Source organism: Siniperca chuatsi, linkage group LG21, assembly GCF_020085105.1.
Source record: "Siniperca chuatsi isolate FFG_IHB_CAS linkage group LG21, ASM2008510v1, whole genome shotgun sequence".
In the NCBI taxonomy this organism is placed as follows: Eukaryota; Metazoa; Chordata; class Actinopteri; order Centrarchiformes; family Sinipercidae; genus Siniperca; species Siniperca chuatsi.
In genome coordinates, this window is record NC_058062.1 from 3,796,570 (window position 1) to 3,811,061 (window position 14,492).

General features: G+C 38.1%; 2 protein-coding genes across 2 annotated transcripts in view; one reads left to right on the plus strand and one right to left on the minus strand.

The window, feature by feature from the left end:
- gas7a (growth arrest-specific 7a) overlaps positions 1 to 4,328 on the plus strand; it is a 39,656-nt gene extending 35,328 nt beyond the window's left edge. Inside the window, exons 13-14 of the mRNA XM_044181925.1 lie at positions 289 to 387; positions 2,358 to 4,328. Coding sequence (XP_044037860.1) covers positions 289 to 387; positions 2,358 to 2,471 — 213 coding nt within the window. The 3' untranslated portion in view covers positions 2,472 to 4,328. The remainder of the gene's footprint in view (positions 1 to 288; positions 388 to 2,357) is intronic.
- Positions 4,329 to 5,959: 1,631 nt separating this feature from the next.
- Positions 5,960 to 10,784, minus strand: rcvrna (recoverin a). Its single transcript, XM_044182316.1, has 3 exons — positions 10,161 to 10,784; positions 9,305 to 9,416; positions 5,960 to 9,204 (listed from the first exon to the last, which is right to left on the minus strand). Exons 1-3 carry the CDS (start codon positions 10,539 to 10,541, stop codon positions 9,086 to 9,088), a joined length of 612 nt encoding a protein of 203 aa, XP_044038251.1. The 5' UTR covers positions 10,542 to 10,784; the 3' UTR covers positions 5,960 to 9,085.
- Positions 10,785 to 14,492: the final 3,708 nt, after the last annotated feature.

Here is a 14,492-nt window from a genome sequence, read left to right on the forward strand (position 1 = left end):
ATTTCCTGATTTGGTGTAAAAACAAGGATTTTTATAATCTTCATCAAATGTGCAGCTCAGTTTTTGTCAAAGGGAACGGTTACAACTTTAATACTTTTCTGTGTATGGGGGTTTTAACAAGGTGACAGGAAAAAGGATCAAATAAATGGTTGATTTTGCTGTTGTTATTATTATTATGTGTACACATACAGCAGTGGGGTCTGTGGGACACCAAACAATGAGGAAGTAAAGCCAGTAACAGTTTTTCTGTGTTACTGACGATGAACTTTTGTCTTCCTTCCGCTTTAGGAGCTGGAGAAACTGGAGGTTGAACGGATTGAGTGGATTCAGCAGCATTTACGCCAGTACACGACTCTGCGCCATGAAACGGACATGTTCAATCAGAGTGTGAGTTTGTGCTCCTTTCTCCTGTATTCACATTTGAGTTCAAATGAGTCATTTTTACATTTTACAGGAAGAGGAAAGAGGTATTTTGATATAAAAATACTCAAAAACTTTTTTTTTTTAAACATATTTAGCATGTAACACTAGATAAATGCACAATTAACACAGGGACACAAGATTAGAACTTGAAAAATGTATTTTTCATTTCTTTAAAACCCTTATTTGTGTCAGACGTCGTCTTCCTTCTCTTTAAGCGTCCATAAATCCACTTAGAAATAGAAAAAAGACCCTCCTTATAACTCCAGAACTTGCCCGAGAATCATCACATTTTTAAGTTTTCTTCAGTATCAAAGTAATCCAGTGATAGTTGTCTGTACATTCATGGGTTCACTGCAAACAGGAGCTGCTAATAGCTAATTCAGTGTACATTTAATGGGGCTAATCTGCCAAAATGTAAACAAATATAGGCTAAAAGAAACTGGGCTCAAGTTGTAGCCCACAGCGTAACTCACTGACTCCATGGCAACATTATACTACCTGTTTACACACTCCCCAACTGTTATCATCTACATCATAGTTTACCCTCATTTTTATTTATAACTAATCAATTAGTTAGAATTGTACTGTGAACCTTATCAGCAAACAACTGAGCAAACCATTATCAGACGTACCAATGATTGCAGCTGGCTTTGACATGATTTCCGTCGGTGAGTGTAGGTGTTGTGACAGAGCGAGCCCTAGGTGTTCTCCTGTCAGCCTTTCATCCAGCGCACTAGCTTCAGACGCCCACCCAGACCCTCTGCTTATTTAGGAGGGGTAGAGTAAACCCTGAACACCTAACGAGGCCTCACCTGTCAGCACTGTGGGAAACTACCACAACAAGGCTGCTTCTCTGCGTGGTGGCTGACAAGGCAAATTATACGCACACTGGAACCTAATACCTGCAACCTAATATGATGACATGTACATTTATAGGTTATAAGTTATATATTGAATAGGGGATATTTTGCTATAATACTCATTGACTTTTGTTGAAACGATTCAGTGTTGCAGTTTCACCCAGAATTTTGCTCATGTCAGGATGGAAAGTGACTTAATCTCAGATGAAACCCAGATTAATAAATGAAATTACAGCTAGCCCAGCTCTGTCCAAAGGTAAGAAAAACAGCCTTCCAGCTCTACTAAAGCTCACCAATTAACATGTTATACTGCATCTCGTTTAATTTGGACAAAAACACAAGTTTAAAAACGATAATTCACCGTTTTACGGGGTGTTAGGGTTAGGGTTGGGTCCACTTGATTAGTCTACTACCCACGGAGTATGGTGCCGGGTCACCGATGGGCTTATTTTACATTAGTTTGATGGCAAACTCCGCCCAACTGATGCAACACCAGCGTACGCCGGGACAGTGATCAGGTGGACCCTGCCTCGCGCTGTGAGTCACATAGATAGAAACATTTTTTTAAATGAAGCGTTGCCAACAACAGTAAGTTTGATGAATTGATCTCTGTCTGTCATTGATTAATTGATGTCTTTTACCATCTTAAAATGTAAAAGTTAAGTATGGATACATGAAGGTAAGAAGGGTTATGTTCCTATATAAACCATTAAATTTAAGACAATGAGATGGTGGCTATACAATGTTTTTTTATATTTATATTAGTAAAAAAATGCATGTATTTTGAGTTACAGTGAGAGGGTATAATCATATTGTGCTCCTCATAATAAAGAGAACTAGACACTGGACCTGAACATAAACAAATGCTAACACATGCAAATCCTTTTATTGCTTTACTGGATACCAAATATTATGCCAAGTAGTTGTTGAGAACTCTTAATTTGGACCAAAGGGTTGGACGGACAAGCCAACCAGCTGCCGTCACCATCACTCCTGTACGCTGTATGTGGCAATAAATGAACTGAACAAATGCTGATGTTTAATGGGATCGTGTTACTGTTTGTGTGTCCGTAGATGGTGGAGCCAGTCGACCAGCTGCTGCAGAACGTGGATCCAGGCAAAGACAGAGAGCTGTGGGTGAAGGAGAATAAAACCGGCAATGTTCGACCTGTGGATATGGACATATAGACCATCCTGACCTGGGATCAGCCATTCTGTCTTCAGTATTATAACACATCCACGGAGTCCCAGAGCACTTCTGATAACACTGATCCGGGGACGGTGCATGTTCAGACTACTGAGGTCTGCTCTTCCTCTCTCTGACTGGAATAACAGGAGGAAAGGTTCCAACTTAACGCAGTCTGAGTCCAGCAAACAGTAATGGATCAAAGTACCAGCATGTTCCTTCTAAATTTTAACCCTATCATAATCAACATTAGCTTATTGAATGCCATTTACCATATTCTGCTGTTTACCTGTTGTAAAGTTGACACTATTAGAACAATTATATGTATTTTGAATCGTTTAGTTTAGCTTCAATTTACACTTTTCCAGTTTGAGTAAACCGAACAAAAACAAAAAAAGTCTGTTTATTGATATTACCTTTATTTTAGATACGGATATTGAAGCATATCGAGATCTTAGAATGAATATGATATATTTTCATATTTTGCTGGTTCATTTTGGTGGAAATGCATGTTTTGAATATCTTGCTTTTACTGTATATGGGGAGCTGCACAATTTGTGGAACCACGATGGTTGTTTTGGTGTAGTTCACTGAATTTACACAAGGTATTCTGCATCTTGTGAGTGACGGAATCAATTTAGGAGCTTTCTCACAAACAAAATGAGAATTTACGTGTACAGCGTTAATATCCAGTAACCTCAATTGTTTAAAAAAAAAAACAACAACAACAACACACACATACAGTGTTTTGGAATGTGAATTTAACACGTGGTCGATTGGATTTAGGCCAGGGTCTATTTTGGATCAGTCCGGAGGGAAAAGGTGGTCCAAGTTACACTGAAACACCTTTTAGTGCCTAACGGTTATATACCTGGAATGTCCTTGACATATTCTACTCTGCATCAGTGTACATTTGTACATACATTCTAGATGTATTTTGCTGTCAAATGTTTAACAGGCCTCAGATCTTTGGCCTGATGAGGTGTTTGTACTGTACAATGTTGTTTGTTTTATTTTTGGTAAATGTACAGAGAATATCTTTACGACGGTGGCTGGTAAACGAGGGCAACGTGCAGCAGAAAGCATATTCCAAAAGAGAAGATAAGGTAGTGAATTTGTGATATGGATTGATCTGGCCAGGATGTTATTGATCGAACTCGTCCCAGTTGCACAAACGCAAATGAAACCCATTTTATCAGAGACTGCATGTACAGTATGTGTCTGTGTTTACATGTATGTGTGTGTGTCTGTCTTTGTCTTTACATTTTGTTGTGCTCTGTCTGTTCTGGATTTATTTGGATTATCTTTCTGTGGCCGTTCTTTTCAATTTCTTAAAAGCACGAAGCCAATCAAATAAAGATTCAAGTCGTAATCCTAATCCAGCTGCCAGGCACAAGAAAACAATTGCTATGAAAAAATAAATAATTGCTTACCTGCCTTATCACCAACATTGATAATGCGTTAAGTGCATTACATGATTTTGTGTTAAATAAAGAAAAGTCGACTTTTTTTGTTTGAATTGTGAATGGATTCAGCACATTCAGACTTTGCTTTAAACCCAAAAGGCTTCATGCGCAGGTTTAAATAGCATATCTGTTGTAGAGATTTTATCAGTGTGTGTCAATGTTGTGCACTAAATGTAACAAGTTATTATGTTCCAACTAAATGTTCTTGACAAGAATCGACAGTTTCATGATGACGTAACGGTTGAGTTTACTGCCCCTCCCTGATTAACATTTTCATAACATGCATTAAATCCGATGTTCTCGATGTTTTGAGAATGTTTGATCATAGGTGACCTCTGTCCAGACGGTGTACTGTTTAATGCAGTGTCCAAAATAAATCTCCTCTTTGAAAATCAAACGTCAGCGGTGTGTTATTATGTAACTGCATTGGGAGGTTAGGATTTCAGAAATGGGAAGTAATATTTTCATGGTTTTCAACAATTGTGTTGAGCAGAGGAACACACACACACACACACACTCACACACACATACACACACCACCTGACCACTGTTTAATCAGCTGAAACGTTTGATCTTTAGGTTAGTTTACAGGCTCACCAAACGCCACTGGATCCAGTCCAGTACAGACCGGAAGGGGAAGTAAGGCAGGTGGATGGACACTGATACGGTGTGTATTCTGGCCAGGTATTAATCCAAGCCAAAACTAGGCTTCAGGACAAGATGATGCAAAGTAGCATGTTTCTGATGAGTCTGATGAAGAAGCTCGACTGTATGTATTGCATAATTTCTTATCAAAATCAAATCAAAACAAAGATTTGTCCAGTAATTTGCAGAAATTTGATGTACAAATGTAAAAGAAAATAGTTCAGCATTTTTTGGAAGTACTCTCATTCGCTTTCTGTCGAACAGTTAGATGAGAAGACTGATACCACTCTAATATCTGTCGTTAATATGAAGCTACAGCCAGTAGCCAGTTAGCTTAGCTTAGCACAAAGACTGGAAATAGGGGGAAACAGCTAGCCTGCCTCTGTTAAATGTTAACAAAATCCGCCTACCGGCACCTACAATGCTCACTAATAAACACGTTAGATCTCATTTGTTTAATCAGTACAAAAACAGTGTAAAAACAACAATTCACCATTTTACAGGGGTTTACGTTACGTGACTATTATAATTGACGCTTTTACACTTTGGTTTTTGTGCGGTTCAAACAAACAAGATATGTGTTAATTAGTGAGCTTTAGAAGTGCTGGTTGGTGGATTTTGTTACTGTTAGACGGAGCCAGGCTAGCCGTTCCCCCTGTTTCCAGTTTTTATGCTAAACTTAAACCAGTGTTTTAGTAGGCTAACTCTAACCACACCTTAACCGTAGTTTATCTTTCCCTAATTTTAATTTTAACTATTTCATAGAAAGCGAGAATTTTAAAAAACTAAGTCACCGAACATATTTTGGGGTTTTGCAGAATCGTCCAATATCAATATTCTTGTCCGGTGATGGTCATGAATGTCTGCATGGAATTAAACATTAGTTTGACGTACTGGTTCAGTAAATGTCTTACATGCAAGAGCAGTCTGCATGAATCTCCTTTTCTACAATATATTATTCAGTGCTTTAAAGGAAAGTACTTAAAGAGCTGAAGTTAAAAAAAAGATTCCATTAAAGTAAAACACTCAAAGTAAAAAGAATTAAGAATCAAAAGCAAACCTCACTGTGAAGAAAGGCCTCTTTTAGAGTATGAAATCACTGTGTAACATCAAGCAGTATTTTAATGTTGTAAGAACTCTATTTGACACTAGTTTAGTAAGTTTGTCATATTTTGTTTTTCATGTAAAACCTTAATACGGAAACTATCCACTAACTGCACCCATCAGATAAATGTATAAATCTTCGTCCCCAGACATACATCAAATTGGTCAGGATCGGCACTTTCTGATTAAGTATGATATGACGGTGTGTTTCCCTTTATATTTACTCCTCACTGTGTGTAACAGCAGCAAAGTAGCAAAAGTCTGAGGATGCAAAATAAAATACAGCGTCACAAGTTTATTACAAGGATCTACTTGAATGAATAAAAACACGGAATTAAAATCAGACATAAAAGCACAGAGAAAGCATCACAATGAAGCATAAAGTAAAATACAACCTCAACTTTATGGGGTGCAAACAATGTTTTTAACTGTTTAATGTCACTCACATTTGTGCTATGTAGATGATTGCTTTTTGTGGTTTGGTAGCGACTTTGCTTGGTGATTATGGTGGACTAACATGTCCTACTCAGGAAGACATTCACTTCTGAGGGTTTATTTAAGTAGAGGTGAAATTACACTCAGACTAAAATAAAAGGTAGGAAATTGACATGTACACACATCTTTTCCAAGCGATACTTTAAACATTACAAAATAATGCCTAGCTATGTCGCAGTTTTTTCCTCTTACTGGCTACACAAGTGGCAGAATTAGAGTGACTTAGAGCAACTACACAACCTGCTTTAGTTAGTAGATGAGATTTAAAAATAGCAAAGTAAAATATTATTTTAATTATACATAAGAAAAAACAAGTAAAACATATTTAAAGGTACCCTGTGGAGTTTTGTTTACCACTAGCAGCGCTATGGAGCAACAGTTTGTCATGCAGGTCCCCGATGTGTTTGTATCTCATGCACACGCACAAGGACTAACAGGCACACGCACCAGTGATGCAATACACTTTCTTGCCACCATTTTCAGGCTATTCCACTGATTGACAGACGGAGGCAGTCACACACCATGAAATGTAGCAATTTGCCAAGAAAAGGCAGGGAAGAGAAAGACTAGCTAGCTAGCAAACATGAATGTAAACAATGCAGGTTTCAAAATTCTTTAGGGACTGGAGGAAAATTATAACTATTAACTACATTGCAAAGTTAGGCTGAAATAAAATCTAAACTAAGGACAAGTAAATAGTAAGACACTCGACCCTACCCTCCCCCTTTTCTGACCCCTCCCCCACCCAAGTAATTTTACGGTACAGTCCCTTAAAAGTCGGTTTTGCAAATCTTTTAGGACATGCATTCAACACGTTCGTAGGCCTCAAGGATACACACAAAGCACCAGAAAACTCCACAGGGTACCTTTAAGTTAAAATAACGATTTTAAAAACCTGCTAACAAATTACACAAAAAGCTATGTAATCAAAGTAAGCACAGGAGTTGTAGTTTTCTTCTATCCTTGTCGTTGATTACCCATCCATGTATGTGGAAGAAGGCCAATGTTTTCAATAAATACACACTGTTGTGTACATGCTCAAAACACTCAGTATTTCCTCTAATCTTTCCCACTGATGCGTGCTTTATCACTTGGCGTGCCTCAGAATGTTTATTATTAAACAAAAATGATTTTTAAAAAGTGAGACTGGATTTGAAGTTAGAGTTAGCATACAAGCTATCCAGAGTATCCTTCACTGTGCCAAGCCCATATTATCCTAACTAGTAAGGAGGTTGTTTGTCTCAACTGACCTTCAGCTCCTAATAGGATTGGCTGATACAGGCGGATTGTTAACCAGAGCCTAATTCCTTTCATAAGGAGCTCTTGTCCCGACTTTCTTGCTATCCACCTAATGAATCCAAGTGTGAAAAAACATGCTGGTACGCTGCCAGACATGAGAGAGTAAATTGGCTGTCTGGAAAGGCTGCCATGCAAACATAGGGGGTGGCAGGAGGGAGGGGTCACGATAAAGCGCCGTCAAATGTGTACGGACGTCAAGTCAGGAGACGGAGGCCTATACTGCCTTACAAAGCCAGAGAGCAGTAAATACAGAAACAGTAAATGGGTTTCCATCCACCTGTTTTTCAATTTGTGCATAAATCAAACAAATGTTTTTACGCTTGGTTTGTCGAGAAAAGCAAAATGAGACAAAGCGGATAAATCATGACGTACATGAAACGTGACTTTAATGTCACTGAAGCTTCCACTGAAGAGACGAAAACATCAGCTCTGTGTGGAGCGATGAGGAGACTGTAACGTTCCTCAAATTAATACACGAATCTAACATAAATGCTATATTTCCATCACGTTTTCTACATTGTTTTTCACCGTTTGAGGTTTGACTGGCGCTCATTTAAGGATTTTTCTGGATATTCTGTTAGTTTGCGTTACATTTGGATGGAAACCTAGCTAGTGAAGTTAAGAAGAGAGAAAAAGGGGTTTGAAGTTTGAAGGCTGAAGCTGTAAAAACTTAACTTTATGCCTTTTTTGCAGATTAGTAAACATTGTCACAGACCTTACATAAAACCTAAAAAACATTTAGATGCTACACTCTATGTTTGGACAATCTAAAGGCTGCAGGAAAGCAAACAAACAAAATATGTTCTTGTTTCTTCTTCAGCACTCCACTTAAACTAATGAACTGTAATTCAGTACAAAAATATGTGATTTATCTGTGAAACACCTGAATTCCACCAGAGTCAGAGGCTCCACAGATCACATTTACTGCTACTCTGTTAGCTAGGCTAGTTAGCGTTTAGCAGGACTAGCTACTTTACTCTCCATTATAATTTAATGATCGAGCTGTTGTCTAATTTATGTGGTGTAACAAACTCAATTACTGAGATGTAAGAGCAGCCAAAAATAGACTTTTCAATCACAGGAAACACAATAAGTGGGTGAATTCACTTTGGCTAAGGCTATCTTAGTAGCTAGCCTTAACTAGCTGCAGTGCAGTCGCTGCAGTTTGGTTTTTACCTGTTTTCTAGTTCTTATGACCTTTTCATGCTGTTTTCCCAAAAAATATCCATTCAGTTGTATAATATTGTTATTTCTATTGTAAGGTTAGATGTCAAAAAGTTGCATCCCATATTTGGTCAATTTGACCAAATATGTAGTTACTGCGTTTTGGCTTTGTAGGGCAGTTTAATGATGTTGTTTACTACCTGTTCAATACAGATCCACAGTGTAACTTCACAAAGTTTCAAACTCAGGGCTTAAATTGCCATTTCAAGATGTTCAGCTTCTGTTTTCTAGTATCAAATGTCAAAAATGCAAACAAATGAGTCCAAAAATGAATAAATTACAAAACAGAGAAAGGTGCACAAGCAGCCAGATGATGTTAGAATGTAAACAGTCTTAAACCACATGAGGGGGGCTTTTTCTGCCCCTTTTTAAGCCCATATATACTATTGCTTCTTCTCTTTCAGCTTGTCTTTAATTTTCTGAGGCTCATCATATTGTATCAACCGCAGGATGTCCTTGTTGTCCATCACACCCTGAATGAATTCTCCCTCTGAGATTTTATCTGCGAAAGGACGGACAGCACAAGCAGAACAGCATCAACACATGTGGGTGCTTGTGAAGGTATAGAAAAGCTGTAAAGCTGTTAATGAGTTGTGAGTTACCGTTCTCCTTCTTCCCGAAGAATTCCCAGATTTTTTCAGCCCTCTTCTCCGGCGTGTTTTCATCCTCGGGGAGGTTCTTCTGGTCATCAGCAGGAATCATGTTGAATATTGACTGCAGGAGGGTAAGTTTTGAACATGTTTTTACAGTGCATGCTTAATTTAATCATTAAATACAAATTATACACAAAATAATATCCTAAAGAACATAAAGGATCCATGTATTTTACAGTGGATTCAGTTAGTGCTGAAACCATCAGAAAATTCAACATTCATCAAGCAAAATTTTAAAACAGTTGCTGGTTCCAGCTTCTCAAATATGACAACTTGCTGCTTTTCTTTGCTTTGTAAACTGAAAACTGAATACTTTGGGGTTTGGGGCTGTTTGTCTGACTAAAAGAGCCATTTAAAACATTTCAATCAGGGAAATTATGATGGCAATTTACACAGTTTTTACAGACTACACAATGTCGAGTCTGTTTATTATTCTGCTTATAAGGATTTAAAATGTCTACAACATTGTGGACTCATTAATTACTTACTTACATTACAATCCCCTTCAGCTACATAATGAAGCTGTTTTCTTTTGCCTCCATTACAGACATTTTTGAGAAAATAGAACAATTAATTAATTAAACCAAATTTTGGAACAATATACCATATTGTGTTCAACGTTTACCCATGTTAACATGGTGAAAGGCTTTTGGAAAGAGGCCGAACAGAAGTCAAAAGGTATTAATTACTGCAGGGATAACAGAAATGTCTGTCAAATATATAATCTATTAAATACTTGAGGTTGTGAGTAGCAACTATATACTGTTTTCTGCACCAACATGATGAAAGAAGAAGGTATAAGTACCCTAACAATCTCTAGGATTTCATTATTGCTGATGGTTCCATTCCCGTCCACGTCGTACAGGGCGAAGGCCCACTCCAGCTTCTGCAGAGTCTTTCCCCCGGACGTGAGATGCAGAGCGACAATGTACTCCTTAAAGTCCAAAGTGCCATCTGCGTTGGTGTCAAAGCTCCTGAACACGTGCCGTGCGTACTCTGTGGGGTCCGCGTTTGGGAAGAAACTGGCGTAGATGCCTTCAAACTGCTCCTTGCTGATCTTCCCGCTGGGACACTCCTTCAGGAAGGACTGGTACCAGGTGCAGAGCTCGGCCTCGGAGTATTTCGTGTTGGATTTCAGATCTTCCAGGAGCTCCTTCGACAAAGCGCTGCTCTTAGTATTCCCCATCCTGCAAACTGACTTTCACAAAGGTGAAACTTCTTCCTCTTGTCTCTCGGCCCTCTTGCTTTCCTGTGTTTGGGGTTCAAACCTCTGCAGCACTCGTTCGAGTTTCTCTGCTTCGTGTTCACCCCTCAAGGTGCCAAACGGGATTATGGTCATCACTACCTAAATCCAGACAGCTGTCTTGAAGATTAAGGGGATAACCACGTCACACCTTTTTGAAGACACAGTTAAATACTGGAGGTATAAGCAGAGGATTAAACACAACAGGTGGCTAACACTGTAAAGGTCAACATCTGGGAGACCTTTTATGCCTTTTGCAGCATTATTGCTCAGACTGCAATCCCATCTGCCATCCTTGGGATTAATAACTTAGTTACATCAAACTACACATAAAACATGGTTGGGAATGGAAGTAGCATGCTATTATGCATTTGTATTTAACTCCACATTGCATAGATTTGCCTTTAATTTTGCCACTGTACCTTAGCCATCCACCTCTCCCTTTCTCTACATCTTTGTCTTTTTAAATATTCTATTCAATGTTTTCCATTTTTTTGTTTTTGTTTGTTTAAATGCAGTCCATAAATTCAGTCCATTGTTTTACTTTATTTTGCTACTTTATTTTAGTGTACTTTATTTTAATATTTGGAACACATGTGGTCTCATTGCACCAGAATATTTATGTGAGCGTTACATAAATCTGTGATGCTTAACATACATTTTATGTTACGTAAACCATAAAATATATGTTGTGAAAAAATACTTTTTTTTTTTCAAACATACAGTTTTATGTTGCAACAAAATCTAATAAACATATTTTAAAAGTTATCTATGAGCCAATATTCAAAAACTAATGTGGGTAGTGGTGACAATAACATGAATAACGGGGATATTGATTCATATTACACGGGGGCACAGTATATAGTAACAAACCCTCCTAAAAAAAAGGTCATTCAATAATTTTAAACTTGTTTTAAATGCAGACAAAACTAAATTCATGTTTGTTTTCTAAAATGACTTATGATCCTAACTTTAAAATAGTCACTTTTAATGGAACTTGTATTGAGAGAGTCATTGAATACAAGTATTTGGGCAACTCAATTGATGATAAACTTTTTTACTCTTTTTACTTTTATTACAGTTGCGTATGTTAATGAGTATTTTCCTTTATTACTGGTTATCTTTGCTTCTTTTATCACTGCTACCTATTACTGTAATGTTACTTTGTTACTTAGACAGTGAAGGTCTGTTGGAAACGCTGGGGGTCGTGTTGGGCCGCTCCTCCACAATGGGATCAGATTATCTGTGTCTCCAGTGTAATAGTCTCAAACCAGATTATAAGACCATCTGCTGCAGTGGTGCCAAAACCACATCGAGTGAAGGCAATTAAAGAGCTGGGATGAGTATATGTGCTGTGTAATGGCAGAGTGTCGGAGTTGTGGGTAAGCCATGCTGCTAATGGCAGAGATGTTGCATGCGCCTATCGTTAGAAAGTCTGATTAATATGCATTGTACCGAAGTCAGTGTTTTTAGGATAAAGGTGAGAGAACACCAGTATTCCCAGTGCATCAGGTGACCAACTGGTTTTTCTCCACTGGGACACATTTCCTGATTTAAATAAAGCTGCTTTCATCCCAGTGAATAGATATTGTTCTCTTATTTTCGATGTTGGCCCTGACTGAAAAATAGACTTAACCTGGTTGTTCATGATAGTCTTTAAGTTTTCTTTTTTGCTATTTTTTTAAATAATATGCTGAGAGTGTGAGTGGAGTGTACCTGCAGCTCACCTGTCTGTGTGCTGGTCAAGCTGCTGCTACCAGGATTTGCATGGTAACATGATGAATGGCATTCACAAACAAACTAATCAGCTGGACAAGCTGCGGCTAATTTACCTTATAAATATGTCCTCGTTATAATAACCCATACAATATAATGCTACATATGGTACTGATGCTAAACGTTTGTTTTTAGTACTACTTTGGTTCTTCTTAAAAAAATACCTTTGAGAAGACGACAGAATTCCCAGTGTACTGTAAGATGTGTGTGAGACAGATATTGTGACTGGCATCAACATTAAGTAATCTATCAGTGCCTCTTATGCCTCGGGGACCAAGAGGCCGCTGCTTAAATCTGACTCGGTGGTAACACATGGCTCATTATAATACAGCAGCATACTGTAGAGTGTAGTGCCAACACATCTGATTGCTTTAAAGGACAGTTAAGACAAATTTATTTGGATTTTTTTACTCAAGTTAAAGCTGGAATGACAAATACTCTGACTTTATTCTCCTCTACAACCACCGAACATAATCTGGGAGCGTCTCTTTGAAACTCGGCATATCTACCTTGCAAAATCAGATTAGGAATCATTTTTTCAGTCGTTCAAATATCATCACGTACTTTTACATAATCATATAACATTTAGGTTTTGTCATAAAATGCACAAAATGTGCAGCGTATCTGTCTCAGGGGGAGGCGGACGTTTGTCAGTTGAGTTCCCCCTGGCAGGTATTTATTATGTAAAAAAGAGATGAGTCTAGAAAGTATTCACTGTACAACAGGCTTACTACTTCATCAAGTGTAACGCTGGACTGTGTTTACATTTTTTGTTACATGGAAGCTAATGTTCAATGAATCAACATTTATGGATGCTAATACTTTTATGGCAAAGAAAGCAAATACTCCAAAGGCGTTGCTGTATACATCATAGGAGTTTGGTGGTAGCAATTTTGAACACATACAGATACACAATAAGAAAAACACATTTATTTTCTGTCTTAAACGATTACATAAAGGGACTTCAATTCTATATACACTTAGATATATAAGTTTAGTTAAAAACCCCTTGCCAAACAGCAGTTTATTTATAGAACACAAAAGCAATTGCCATTAGTTCTCATTCAAAAGGTTTGTGCTGGTCTTGGTGGGATATCATTTAACGTGACTTTAAGCTCTAAAACTCAGGACCCTAGTGGATCACAGTTGGGGTTGTCATGCGTAAAACAAATTGTACCTACATGAGTTTAGCATGGTTAGATCAGAATAATCCTGTAATACTGTATCTCTTTAAGCTTTAGTTAGCGTGACTCGTCTAACCTTTTTATTCAGTGCATTTTGGATTTGGCTCAGAAGACATGACAAGGTTGCTCTGATATTCGGGTTTCATTTCCAGGTTATGAGTACATTGTTGTTGTTAAATAAGAGTACGAGTCTACAGCCATGCTTGCAGATCTGTGAGGCTGTGGAGGCACAGCTGTGCTTTGAGCTAAATGCTAACGTCAGCATGTAGACATGGTCACAGAGACAATGGCATAATGTTTACCATGTTCACCATCTTAGTTTTGTGTGTTAGCATGCTAACATTTGCTAATTAGCAGTAAACACAAAGTACAGCTGAGGCTGATGGGAATGTCATTAGTTTTATTTAATCATAAACCAAAGTTTTGGACAAATTAAGATTTTGACCTGATGGTGGCGCTAGATGAAAAGTCAGTGGATCACAGTTCATCCTGAGTGGGACACGAACGTCTGAACCAAATGTCATGACAATCCATCCAATAGTTGTTTAGACATTTCACTTAAAACCACAAATGTGAAGTTGCTGGTGGCGCAAGAGTTAAATTCAGGGGATCACCGAAGTCCTTAGGATTCATCCTGAGGGGAACATGAATGTCTGTACAAAATTTCATGGCAATCCATCCAATAGTTGTTGGGCTAATTAGCAAGTATTAGCATGTTAACATGCTAAACTAAGATGGTGAACATGGTTAACATTATACCTGCTTAGCATCAGCATGTTAAGCGTTTGGCACAAAGCATGGCTGTGCTGAAGTACAGCCTCACAGAGCTGCTAGCATGTCTGTAGACTCTTAGTCTCGTTTCTTTATTTCCTGTCTTGTTAACCATCTTGCAACCTGTCAGATTTATCTTGCGATCCCTTGAGGGATCCCAGTG